The sequence below is a fragment of the Strongylocentrotus purpuratus genome, unplaced genomic scaffold (genome assembly GCF_000002235.5).
Source record: "Strongylocentrotus purpuratus isolate Spur 01 unplaced genomic scaffold, Spur_5.0 spur5_scaffold_11, whole genome shotgun sequence".
NCBI lineage: Eukaryota > Metazoa > Echinodermata > Echinoidea > Camarodonta > Strongylocentrotidae > Strongylocentrotus > Strongylocentrotus purpuratus.
The window spans coordinates 21,692,437-21,705,990 of NW_022145596.1; the positions used below are offsets into that span (position 1 = coordinate 21,692,437).

General features: G+C 36.4%; 1 protein-coding gene across 1 annotated transcript in view; it reads right to left on the minus strand.

Annotated features, from left to right (window-relative positions):
- Positions 1 to 7: 7 nt before the first annotated feature.
- LOC115918032 (serine/threonine-protein kinase DCLK1-like) overlaps positions 8 to 13,554 on the minus strand; it is a 41,611-nt gene continuing 28,064 nt past the window's right edge. The window contains exons 4-14 of the mRNA XM_030980892.1: positions 10,370 to 10,477; positions 9,387 to 9,517; positions 8,502 to 8,550; positions 6,676 to 6,826; positions 6,092 to 6,149; positions 5,611 to 5,730; positions 4,396 to 4,676; positions 3,860 to 3,937; positions 2,795 to 2,972; positions 1,338 to 1,451; positions 8 to 116 (exon numbers count right to left, since the gene is read on the minus strand). Coding sequence (XP_030836752.1) covers positions 12 to 116; positions 1,338 to 1,451; positions 2,795 to 2,972; positions 3,860 to 3,937; positions 4,396 to 4,676; positions 5,611 to 5,730; positions 6,092 to 6,149; positions 6,676 to 6,826; positions 8,502 to 8,550; positions 9,387 to 9,517; positions 10,370 to 10,477 — 1,373 coding nt within the window. The 3' untranslated portion in view covers positions 8 to 11. The remainder of the gene's footprint in view (positions 117 to 1,337; positions 1,452 to 2,794; positions 2,973 to 3,859; positions 3,938 to 4,395; positions 4,677 to 5,610; positions 5,731 to 6,091; positions 6,150 to 6,675; positions 6,827 to 8,501; positions 8,551 to 9,386; positions 9,518 to 10,369; positions 10,478 to 13,554) is intronic.

The window sequence follows — 13,554 nt, forward strand, 5'->3', positions numbered from 1 at the left end:
TAGAGGGTTGTCTAGAAAGCAAGCTCATCTTGTCGGGGTATGTCCTCTGCTCCCTCAGCCCCCTCCCTCGGGCGACGCCCTTGGAAGTACTTGCTATCCTTGTCCAGAGCTGTAGCCTGTCACAGAAAAAAAAATAGAAATTAAAAAAGTAACGGTACAAGTTTTAAAGAGATAAAACAGTTATATCAACAAAATACATGAAGAAAATTAAGATAACATGATTATAAGTGAAAAAGTGAGACAAAACTTGTAATCTGTCTACAGATCATCATGATAGGCTGCATAGCCTTTTGAAGATTAACAGAAGAAGAAGAAGATGAAAAAGGGGTCAGACCTATCTCTCTTATTTGTTGATTTTTATACACATAAGTAACCTACCACTGAAATCATGACTGACTCAACCTCGTTCACAATAATTTTAATCAGCTTTAGAAACAGATATCATGGGTAAAACTTACAAATGCCAAATGTTGAAATCAATCGCCAGTTTCATGATGAATATAAGTACCAAGTATCTCCAATGGAAGGGACTGAAATGCTTGTGTGTTTCCAACCCTTATCAAATTAAATCGTATAGTGTACCTCCTGACTCATGATTTATGACAAAATATAAACAAACATGAAAAGATTATTTTTATAAACTGATTGAAAATGCACTCAAACCTGTCTCGGTGGCCATTTCTTTGAATAAAAAACCTGCTTATGGTGGTCACCTATATTGCCTCTCTTTCTAAAAAGATATATATATATATGTTGGAGAACTTTCCTAGAAATGCCACCTGTCTACCTTCTTCATTTCCCTTTGGTGACTTTAACAGACAAGTTTGACTGTATATCAGTCAGTGGAAGAATGAATGCCATGAATTAGACACAGTGATGTCACTTCATATTTAGAGATGTTACACATGATCATAACCCTTTTTATGCAAAAAAGAGGTATAAAATGAGCTCTGAATATTATGTTTTACATATATCCAAATGTTTGCGAAAATTGTGAAATTATGACCCGGCCCTTTTTCTTGGAATTTCTTGATTTTCAACAAAAAAATGCATATCTTTGTTAAAAATCACAAACATTGATTGAAATGCTTGTCAGCATCCCCCAAATAGCAAAAATTGTGAAAATATGACCCCCTTTTCTTGAATCTTTTTGATTTTCAACAAAAAAATGCATACCTTTGTTTAAAATCACAAACATTGATTGAAATGCTTGTGAACATGCCCCCAAACCACCCCTTTTCACACCAAAGTTCTAATGATCATGAGTTCACAAAGTCAATATAAAGTGATACCACATGGAAATCGATCGCAATAATTGAGACAATTAAGATGCGTACGGTGATAACAGCAATGCCAGCAGCACTGCTCGACTCTTTGCCCTTGAGTTCAAAGTTGACGCTGAGTTCATGGGAGACGTCGATGGGGACGTCGCGGTTGATGGCGTTATCATCCTGTGAGATGGAATACGGAGTAAAGAGAATGATGTGCGATGAGCATGGTGAGTGAATGGAATGGTTTATATTTATGATAGCAAGTGTTCATGATTATGACAGTTTTTTGGAATGCCTTTAACTCTTGAACTACTTTGGTTTACAAATGGAACAAACAGAGGTCTGTTAAAGTGGACTTTTGTCACAAGTACAATGCAAATGTGTAATACATTCCAAACAATGTGGTATAGTCCAGGATTGCTATCCATGGCCAACAAAAAATAAAGATAATATGCCATTTTTGTAATGTAATTGAATTGAATGCACAAATCTTTGTTAAGTGCCATGTTACAAATTATTTCATTCACTTGTCACAAATGATTGTATTTCAATAGTTATATTCTTGATAGCAAGTGTTCATGATTATGACAGCATTTTGGCAATGCCTTTATTACTCTCTACCTACTTTGGTAGAATGATGGAACAAATTCAATTAATAAGCTTTATTTGTCGCTATGTCTGGAAAGCTTTTTCGGTGAGAACGGAAGTGTTCATTTAATGCAAGTGACTAAAACTACACTACCGGTAGTTCATTTATATGCACGTACAGGCGTATTCAATCATTATGCATTATTTGTCGCTATGTCTGGTAAGCATTTTGTGTCAGCTTGCATGAAATATGAAGGTTGCTATTTGAAATGTAAAATATTTATAATGAGAAAATTCCATAAGAAGTGGTCTGATATTTCTTACATCAATCTTTAACAACAAAATCTTAATTATAAATTGTAGAAACATAGAGTACTTAATTGAGTTAACAAAAACTTTAGAAAAAGTGATTATGTTAATTGCATTGCATAATGATTTAGCATCTGATATTGCGGCATGTGACAGGCCCTAATTTTTGTGCTTCCTAGATAGAGCCATGAAGAAATAAAAATGAACAAATTGAGATATATAGATCTTTCGTGATTCAGCGATAATACTGTTCGGGTCACTTTTGTGTTCATCGCTTTTTTTTCTGTGCTTCATTCAGAGGCAAGAAGTAGAAATTGCTAGGCAGTTCCTATGTTGGGCAGACATATAAGGCTTGAAAATACAAATGTACAAATCTAATGATACTTACAGCAGTAAGCCAGTGAAGTGAAAACTGTGTTCTCATTAATCACCTATGATCAAATTTAGCCATGACAGATGTGTAAATATATTTGCAACATACATATTTAAACAGACTTGTTGTAGGGCATCCAGAAAGGAAAATCTTTACCTCAAATATTATTTGAATGTTCAGATGAAATGATATAAAACAAACTTTTCCTACTTTTTATTGTGAAAATTAGCGAAAAGACAAGATTAATACACACCTGCACCCATGGGTGATCCATGACATCAACGGCAGAGAAACGTTTCTCAACGTCGCCCTCTAGCATGCCGCTGATCAGGTCTTTGGCAGAGATGGAGATTTCGTCCCAGTACGGCGAGTCAAAGCTGAAGTCACAGGCCACAATCTTATCAAAGAGCTCCTCTTGGTTGTTGGCTTGGCTGTAAGGAAGGGAGAGGGAGGGGGGTCAAAGCAAAGGCGTAATGTTGGATAATTTATTTACCTTGATATATCAAAGTTCAGGGTTTTGTGGAGGCCTACATTTCCCCCTCAAATTGGCAATATTTTTGTGTGTATTTCCCATTCTTTTATAGTCAAAAAGTAATATACCAGTCGATGTATATTAAATGAAACGGTGTTAATGAAAATTACAGAAAAAAAACAATAACAAATTGCCAATTAGTACTAAAAAATAGCGACCATCAATTTTATTCTGCTTTGCCAAAAGAGATATTAAAGGTAAAGACCAATTATGGTCATGCGATTGCATTGTGAAAGAAACGTTGTGGAATCGATCAGAAAAGGTTGATCATCTAGCATATAAGTATTGGTGTGTACTGCAAGGTTCTGGAATCATCAAAATGATAAGAAATTTGGCGCAGTCTTGGTATTTACAAGCACTGTACACAGAAAGATGTATAAGGGACTATACGCACACGTGCGCGACACGTGCGTCCATCTCTCACAGACCATGTAGATAAACTAATTTACCTAATATATCAATTAGTAGGCGGTTTCCCGGCAAAAATTTTATCATCATGTATTAGTCAAAACATATTCTTTTACATGATTGGTAATAAGAGCTTCCATTTCATTTTTTGAAATTGGGGCGTTTCCAATACTGGTCTTTACCTTTAACAATTATTTTATATTAAAATTGCTCTTATTCATAAACGGCACAATGAACGGCCTATGATCATGTACAATTCGTCGTTCAGGGCATTCTTGATCAAAAGATAATAACGTATACAAATCTGCATCTCTTTTTTCAGAGATATCTCTCACAAACTTCATAAATATGACTACTGAGTCATGCTATTAATCTCACCTTCTGAATGGAGGGAAGCCACAGAGAAGGATGTATGTGATCACACCAGCAGCCCAGATATCCACCTTCAACATGTACCTACAAGATACAAGAGTGATACAGAACATTAATAACCAGTAACCAGTAACCAATAGGGTGGATTCACAATCAACAGCCCCCCAACATTATTAATATCATCATTATCATTATCATCGTTAATACTATTACTGCTGTTGAAAACTTGTCTTATCAAATTCATTATTATTAATATCATCATTATCATCGTTCATAATTTTACATAATTTTACTGCTGTTGAAAACTTGTGTTATCAAATTTCATCTGGGACACCTGCTCGGTGGCAACATAAGGGTTAAAGTCAGCCTGCACTAGTATGGCCAGGGGGATAATACCTCCCTGCAAGGTCACTGACAGGTGGTTATCTCATCAAATCAGCTCTCAATTAACATAAGAGAAAGGGGATCATGGGGGACCAACAGGCACCGAGGGCTCAAGTAGCTATAAGAAGTGCAGTGGGGCTTTAAAGGTTTACACTCACCCTGTTTCCATAATGATCTCGGGGGCCACGTATGTGGGGGTTCCGCAGACGGTGAAAAGCGGCTCGGTGACCACGGTAGCCAGACCAAAGTCACCCAGCTTGAGGGACTTGGTCCCGTCTTCGTGCTCGCAGACCAGGAGGTTCTCCGCCTTGATGTCGCGATGGACGATGCTCATGGAGTGGAGATAGTAGAGGGCGCTAAACAGGTTGTGGACCATGCAGCTGGCATCCCGCTCAGTGTACTTGGTGGTGGTTGAAATGGCGTTGAAAAGATCTCCGCCCTGTAAAACCAAACAATGAAAGTCTCATCAATATGTAAGAATAACTCCTGAAAACAATTCTGCACAGAGCTGCCTTGTACATCATACATATCGAGGGGTCAGTGACACAAAGACGCAACTCTATTTTGGCCATTTTGAGAAAAAGTGGTTTATGTGTCACTGAGCACTTGAGCCTTAAGTCTATGTTTCACTAGCCATTGACTTCAATGGGGTGTTGGGTGGAGTTAAGTCTCTGTTTCCTGGAAAGCCCACATTTTTCTGAACATTTTGACAAAATATGGAGTTACGTCTTTGTGTCACTGAACCCTCGATATATACTTAAACTAAGTCAAACCTGTTATAGTAGCCACTTGTATTAAAGTAAAAAAGAGGCCACCTGTCTAGGGAGGCAACTTTAACTGTTTGCGCCCAAAAGAGAGGAAATACATGGATATGCTCTAGAAATTGTCTAGAATGGCTAGAAAGAGGACGAGAATAGTACTTTCCCAAGGGAACATTTCTTGCGTATGGATTAGAAAGAAAAATACTATACAGGAAGACCATTGATAGCTTGCATCCAGAAGTGCACTTTTTGCATTGATGTGGAGAGTTAAAAAGATAACATGTTGAAGCAAGAGACTAACATAATCATTGAACAGTAAATAATTGAATACAATCTGGGGTTGGTATAACAGACATTTCATTAGACTCCAGCCCAAGTTGTATTAGGTTGAGAACTAAACAGGTTTACTAACCCTTATTTAATGACCTTAAATTAACCCTTACTTGACCCTAAAATAACCCCTTACCTTGACAAGTTCTTTGACTAGGTAGAGGTGGGTGGGGCAGTCAAACTCTTCTACCAGGAGGATGTTGCGATGTTTCATCTCTTTTAAACTTTTAATTATCAACGACTTTAAATTGACCCTTCCTTGACCCTAAAATGACCCCTTACCTTGACAAGTTCCATGACCAGGTAGAGGTGGGTGGGGCAGTCAAAGTCTTCTACCAGGAGGATAATGTTGGGATGTTTCATCTGACGTAGGATGCTAACCTCGTTCTCTATCATCTTTTCCTGTTGTCATGGAAACAATACAATTAAATGTGGCATAAGTCAAATTCACTATGATCCCTGTTCAAATTTTTTTTTTTAGATGACACAAAACTTTTGGGCAATATTTTAGTATATGAAAACAAAATGTAAATATATTAATTTTGACCATGTGTGCTAATGACTTAGAAAAACAAAAAGGCAAACTGCTATCTTTTCTTTTCAACAACAAGGTTTTTCCTAAAGCCTCCCAAATAATTTTTCAAGCAAATCAACCTATTGATATAACAAATATAACATATTGACTAAAAATAATGGTAAATCTAAATAAGAAAAACATATTATTACTGCAGAATTGGTTGGTATATCGAAATCTCAGTTTTACCTTTCCTTTACATCTCCTCTTGTTAATGATCTTGAGTGCAAACTTCTCATTGGTTGACCTAGACATGTGGTAATAGGGATGAAGAAACACACAAAAATAAAACATGATGATTTCAAGACAGAATATAGTTATCATATGATGCAAAGCTTTTTCAAGTTCACTACATAGTTTTTGTAGAAAGTTATCGCTATGAAAGTTACACTGGCTAAAGTGATATATTCATATAAATTTCTTAATTGACATACTGACCAAGAGACATGTTAGACAAAGTACCATGAACGCCCAGCAGGGGGGTGATGAGAAGCTAACACCATTATCATTATAATCATCATCATCAACAACATCATCATCACTATCATTATCATCATCATCACCTTTATCAACATCATCAGTAACAGATCCACATAAACCCTTCAAAATAAGTTGCAGTTATACAGGACTGGCAAACAAAACTTTTGTGTTGTAAACATGGATTTAGGGTAGATTTTTTTCTAAACTGGTATGACACGTTTCTATCCTTTTCACAGTGTTAGTTTGGGTGAAGGAAGATTTGTTTGACCTTGAAATAAATCTTCAAACCACACCTGTTTTTGCATTCTTTGACCACAGCAAAGTTGCCATCGCCGATGATGCGTCCGATGACGTATTTCTCCTCCAGGGCTACCGGTATGTTGCTCCTTGGGGATGGGACCGGGGAACCCCCATTAGGTTCTCCATACTCAATATCCAATGAAACTGCACAGAAAAAGGTATATACATATACATGATATACAAAAGCAAAATTGAAGAAGTACATTTCATTACCAATTCAAACTTCCGGTATTAAGAGACATCAAGAATTTATGTAAAATGTGTGAAATGTTAGTCAACAAATTATCAGCAGCAAAAGAGATACAACATTGTCTATTAAAGAATTCTCTTTCTAGATTAAAGACTATTGGATGAATTCACATTTGTATTTTTGAAACTGTGTGTATCAGATTTATATATTGAACAAGAATGTACAAACGTTGTAACAGACATGCATGCTCTTCAAAATTAAATGAGTCATAATATAGGATTGATGGAACAAAAACTGTGATCGTTCGCCCCTCATCGAACAGAAAGCAACTACTATATGGTTTCGCCATGCTCATGACATATTCCGATCAAAATCACTTTTGACAAAAATATTATCTCTAAAACTATTATTGTCTATTATCAAATTCATGTGAGATATGATTGTTTTCTCTAAAATTGTTTTCTCATTTCCCTATGTACACTTCTACATAATGCCTAATCCATAAAAGTATATAATTTGGTGACAGCCGGCGCTATTTTATAACAAGTTGCGATTACTAGTAACAGCAACTTTTTGCAATTGATATCAATCACAAATATATATATTAGAGATAGGGGACTGCAGACTGGTAAGTGATTAGAGGACTGATTTTGATAAATCTTAACTCTTTACAAGACAGGGCCCTTGCGTCCCTTTAAACTTGATCACAATTATGGGAATGGGTTCTCATCTGCACTTTCTCACACCCGCACAAGGACAAAGCACGACCCCTGGATTGACATTATTGAGACATCTCAACACCCGAGCTTTGTGCCATGTTTGTTCTTAGATGAGGTTTCACAGCAAGAACACAGCATCTCGTGTTTGGCTTGGAGTAAAAGTACATACCGTCCCCTCAGAGCCAGAAGGTCATTACCTATGTGTTAAAGCATATGAATAACTGCCCTTCTGGCCCCAAACAGTATCATGTATGTGCCAAACAGACTATCTAATGTATGTGCCAATCCATTTTTCTCTCTCGCATGCTCACTTTCATCTGAAGACCCATTCATAATTATGTACCTCAACACATTCTGGGGATTGGTTTTTAATGAAGGTATGCATTTCAAATGAGCTAAAAAGAGAATATCTTGAATTTCTGTGAATATTAGGGCTATCTGTATTTCAAAGCCGGTGACAATTATTCCACACCCATACTCCATATGCTTTCCATGGTAAGGGCTCATTTGCACATGATATGGCAAACCGCCACAGCAATCTTCTTTTAAAGAAGCAATTTTATGTGTAAATGAATGGTTCTTGGGGGTGAGAAAAGGCATCAGCTCATACTGCAATCAATGGCCCCAAGTGTACTCACTTACATGTATCTGTGTGTTAGAAGATATAGAAATGTAGGCTGCGCTATGCTTTGCTGCCCCAATTTTAAAAAAGTAAGGTTACCATGTAAATATGAGAAATAAGACATTCTTTCCATATTTTCAATGTTAGTTTCGCACCCCTCCAACCCCAAGGCAAGAGGGAAGGGGGGGGGGGCTATTTTACAAGGGCCTTTTCATTAATTCCAGGTGCAAATTGCCCAAAGCCCCCTGACGTGTGGAATATCTCAGATTTCGAACTTATTTTACCCACCTGATCCATTCTTGAGCTTGCCAGAATTTGTGCGAATCAATTCCTTACTCTGAAAATAAGACAGGTACAAAATGAAGGTTTACAAAATAATTCTGTAAGTTGAATAACCATATAGGAAGTAAAATTCTGAAAAAAAATACTTGCTATAAAAGCCTATTCACTTGTTCATCATTTCATTAAAATGTTAAGAAGAGAAAGTGGTATAAACTGCACCATTTTTACACTTATAGCATTCTTCTACTTCTTCTGTAGAAATACAGGCCATAATTTTTTCAGTATATCTTTGTACTCTTAAAGTTGTGCAGTAATAGTTCTGTGGAAGATCTAATCTATGTGAGGTTAAACAAAATTAAACATTAAAATTGATCATTTAAAATGTATGACATGATGAAATCAAATTTCTATCATCAATCTTGATTATTAAGAGAATATCTACGAAGGGAGTTTCCTGAAGTTCCTAAATTTGTTCATGATGAGGAGAATGTATGACAGCATGAAATCAAATTTCTATGATGAATCTTTATTTTCAAGAGAATTTCTACAAAGGGATTTTCCTGAAGTTCCTAAATTTGATCATGATGAGAAAAATGTACCCCCACCACTGCCACCATGTCTTGATAGCTGTTGGCGTTTAATTCACTCAAATCCAACTGAACTAGGGCAACACAAGACATGGACGACATCATGTTCATGTGTCTAAACCAAAAACTGAAGAGTCTTAAAACTCTTTATTACGTCAAAATCATTCATGCACGCTTACATTGTAGCTGCTCCTAATGAACATTTATACTTATTCTTACAATTACTATCATGAATCTTTATCAAAAGAGATTTCTACACAGGGAGTTTTCTAAAGTTTGGGCTTCTACGCGACCCTTGACCTACCTTTGACCTGACCGACCCTGCAGAGTTTTTGCGTTGTTCGGCGAGAGTCTTGATAGACCCCCTTCTTGGTTGGGCGGGGGACGGTGGGTTCGCTAATGGGGACCTTCGGGTGGCGGTGGGGGAGCCATTCACTGAAATTAAATGAAATTATTGAAAGGTACCGGTGATGGGTAATCTGCTAACAGAGAGACAACAGAATTAATTCTCAAAGATTTTTTAGCTGTTCTTTGGTAAGACATTAATGTACATTTGCGAGGAGAGAAATGCTGCAGTCTCAAGAAACATAATTTGGGACAAATAAATTGTTCACATAGTTCAAAAGTTACAAAACTTGGTAAGGGTATGAATCATGTAGTTGTTAACTGTACAAGTGTGTTCCTTTATACCATTATGAGTTCCTCATATCGTCCTTGTTTTCACGAAGTGACGGTAGTGAGGAAAATCGTCACGCAAAGTGAATGCACTTTTTTTTCACTACCGTCACTTCGTGAAAACAGCGACGATATAGATTTCTGTAGTGCTAATCTTGAACTCTGGTATGGGCATTGTATGTCAAGAGAACATGGCTGTAATTCATTCTGGATTGTTTATCCTGCAATAGATTGATCGTTTGAACCAGTAAATAAAAAACTTCCTGGAAATCATCTTCAATAAAAACCACAACTTCCATTTGCACATAGTGACCTGTGTTAAGCAGACGGTGTCGGGCCTATACTTTCCTTGATTTCCTTATCTCTCTATGCTCATTACTCAGCCCCTATACATTTTCTACCATAATCATTTGGCACATGTTATCTACCGTATTTGTAATCTTGAACATTCAGTTTTGTTGGATTCTGTGAGTATTTATTTTCTATCATTCCCGAAACTCAAGCTTATCTTTAAGTATGAACGGCTCACAGACTGGCCTTTTAAAGTGGACATGTTCATGATCAGGTTACGACACATCAAGATCGACAATGGAGATGAGAGGAAACTCTTACCTGGCACAGTCTTAGGCAGAGAGTAGAGCTTGCGTTGTAGAGATGGGCTCTTCAGCATAGCGCGATCCTTGCGCACGACTTTGCGATAGGGAGCTACGTTCTTCAAGTCTGTTATGGAAAAAGCACAAGAAATGTTGAATTATAGTATTTTATGAACCATTACAACCACATTGATTGTTATTATTGGCACATTGCAGTGCATTTCTATCCTCCATCTCCTTAAAATCTTACATTCATTCATTCCTTAATTTCTTCAAGGGAAATTCCACCCTGATATTTTTGATGGTTTTTATAGAAGCAGAAAAATGAGAGAATCGAGTCAGTGAAATTTTTGAGCAAAAACCGATTAAAGATAAAAAAGTGATGAATTTTGGAGGTGCAATCAATAACACACAAATGGGTAACTCTGTGATATATCTTGCGAGGTCCCCTCTCATTTGCCCTTCTGCTTTCATTAAAAGCAACTTAATATCAGTGTGTACTTCCCTTTCAGTTTCAGAGTTTTCATTCAGTTTTCATACAAATACATGCTTCATTTAATTGTAAAACAGAGTGACAGAGAGAGGTAGAAGAGACAAAAGAGAGACAGAAAAGGAAGCAGAGAGGCAGAAAAACAAAAAGTGTATCAATTGGTTGTCAAGTATACATGTACATACATTGACATCATGAAATATACACAAGAAAAAATAAGAGAGAGAGAGAGAGAGAAAGAGTGGGGAGGGGGAGAGAAAACATATACTTTGGTGGGTCGACCCATGAAAGTTAATAAATAACTTACTTCCAAAGTCAGAGGAAGAGACAGATAAAAAGATACAGAGAGAAAGAGAGAGAGAGAGTCTATGAGATAATGAAACAACAAAATTTCTTAATAAACATGCCCAAGAAAACTGTGAGTAATAATGTGATCCATCATCGTTAATAAAGTTCATAGTTTACTGCATGACCATCCACTGTCAAGAATGATGGATTTATGATTAAAATTATCCTAGGGCAACAAGGGAGACTAGAAACATGGTGACTCATTTCGCCTCTACGTGTTGGAGGACCGTCACTTATGTTTCATCATGATCTCCCTTACTACCCAAATCATAAACCTACTTATTAAGGTTCGTTCCAACTTAATTCATTATCAACGAAATTGTGAATGATGAAGAGCAATTGTGTCGCCCGGTGACCCCCCCCCCCCCCACCCCTGGCTCTCCTTTACTTCCCTCTTCTTCATTGCCCGAGTATCTTCCCCGTTTCCCCCCTTTCCTTCCACTTTTCTGTCTTCCCCCTCTCTCCCTCTATTATAATGTACCAACACACTTCTCTCCACTGAATCACTTACCCAACTCCTTTTAACTGCCACACAATATAATTATGTGAATTGTTTTTTTGGTGTAAGCATATTTGCTCTCCCATCTTTCTGTCTTCAGCCCCATCTCTCTCTCTCTCTCTCTCTCTCTCTCTCTCTCATATTTCAATGTCCCTTTTACTACAAATAGCTTTCTCAATATCTTCCCTCTCCATCTATCTGTATGTATATATATATATATCTCTCTCTTCCACCACTTAATACTCTCTGCATTTTCATGAGTATCCCATCAATGACCATAAAAGCAAATTGCAAGTGACAAAATGCAAATTATACAAGCAAAAGCAGATAATGGTACATGTTATTTACAGATGATATGCTAATCCACAAACAAGTTTTGAGTGAAGCTCTCTCTCTCTCTCTCTCTCTCTTTTCTCTTCTCTTCTTTACTCTCTTTCTCTTTATATTTCAATGTATCTTTAATTTACTTCAAATACCTTGCTTTCTAAATATATTCCATCTCTTAAGACCTTTGTGTCTATGTCTATCTCTCTCTCTCTCCATCTCCATCTACAATGTATCTGTATGTAAATATATATAACTCTCTCTCTCTCTTCTACCGCTTATTACTCTCTACATTTTTATGAGTACCCCATTAATGGTCATAAAAGCAAATTGCTATAGTGACAAAATTCAAATTGATCACCACGATTCGATATTCTAACTATCAGTTTCAGTTTCAATTCTTGAACCAATCTTTCCCACAAGCATGCACATTACGCATTCTATTTTTAGTTTGGTTTTTGCATACCGGTATATATATTATGGTTGCCATACTGACATGCAAATATCTTAGAATTGGCTGAAATTGTAGCTTCACTCAAAACATGTTTGTGATTGAGCATATCATCTGCAAATCCATCTATTTGTTATTGCTTGTATAATTTATAAATGGGCTATGAATAAAAAAATACTCCCCACAAGAATACTGAAGTCTACACAAACCATTCTTTCCCAAAAGCATGCATTGCATATATATTACACATACAGTCTCATTTTAGTTTGCGTTTAGCTTGTATTGTGGTAGCTATGCCGTCATGCAGACATCTTGGAATTGGCTGAAAATGTAGCTTCACTCAAAACATGTTTCTGGATTAGCATAGTTCACCAAACTGCAGTAAATGTTGTTTGCAAAATTTGTCCTTCTTAATTACTTTGAAAACAGGATTCTACTTTGATTCAACAGCATACATGTAAAATCAAACCACAAGAATAATCAACTTCAGAAATTTGCAGTAAATGTTGTTTTTCAACATAATCTGCATATTGCCACAGACAGAATGGCTAGACCACAATACTCAAATTATTATGTTGCAAATTATTGTGTTTTTTAAAAATATATTCCAGCTGCAAATAATGAAATGGTGTATGATCATGAATTGCTAAACGAATTTACCACTAAAATACTCAAATTAATGACATTGCAGAATTGTTTAATATACATTCAGTTGTATGACCAGATTGACCACAATACTCAAATTTATCATAACTTTTCAGTTCTGCTTCCAAACACATTTCATCTGCATAAAATTGCAACAGTGAACAATCATAAATGGCTAAATAACCACAAGATTACTACACTTTATCACATGTATAGACAAGTTTCATTTTCCAATTTCAAAAGAGAGTTATAGCCTAAAACCATAAGAATATATGCTCAACCATTTTGTATTATCAGAGTCATCATACTGCAATAAATGCTTTTTTGTTCTTCTTCATCTGCATAGTGCAATATCTCAGAGTATCATCGCGAAAGGTTACCGCAGCAAACACAAATCAATCATATTCTACAACTGTTGCTTTTTATGCAACTCATTTGCCTCTATAT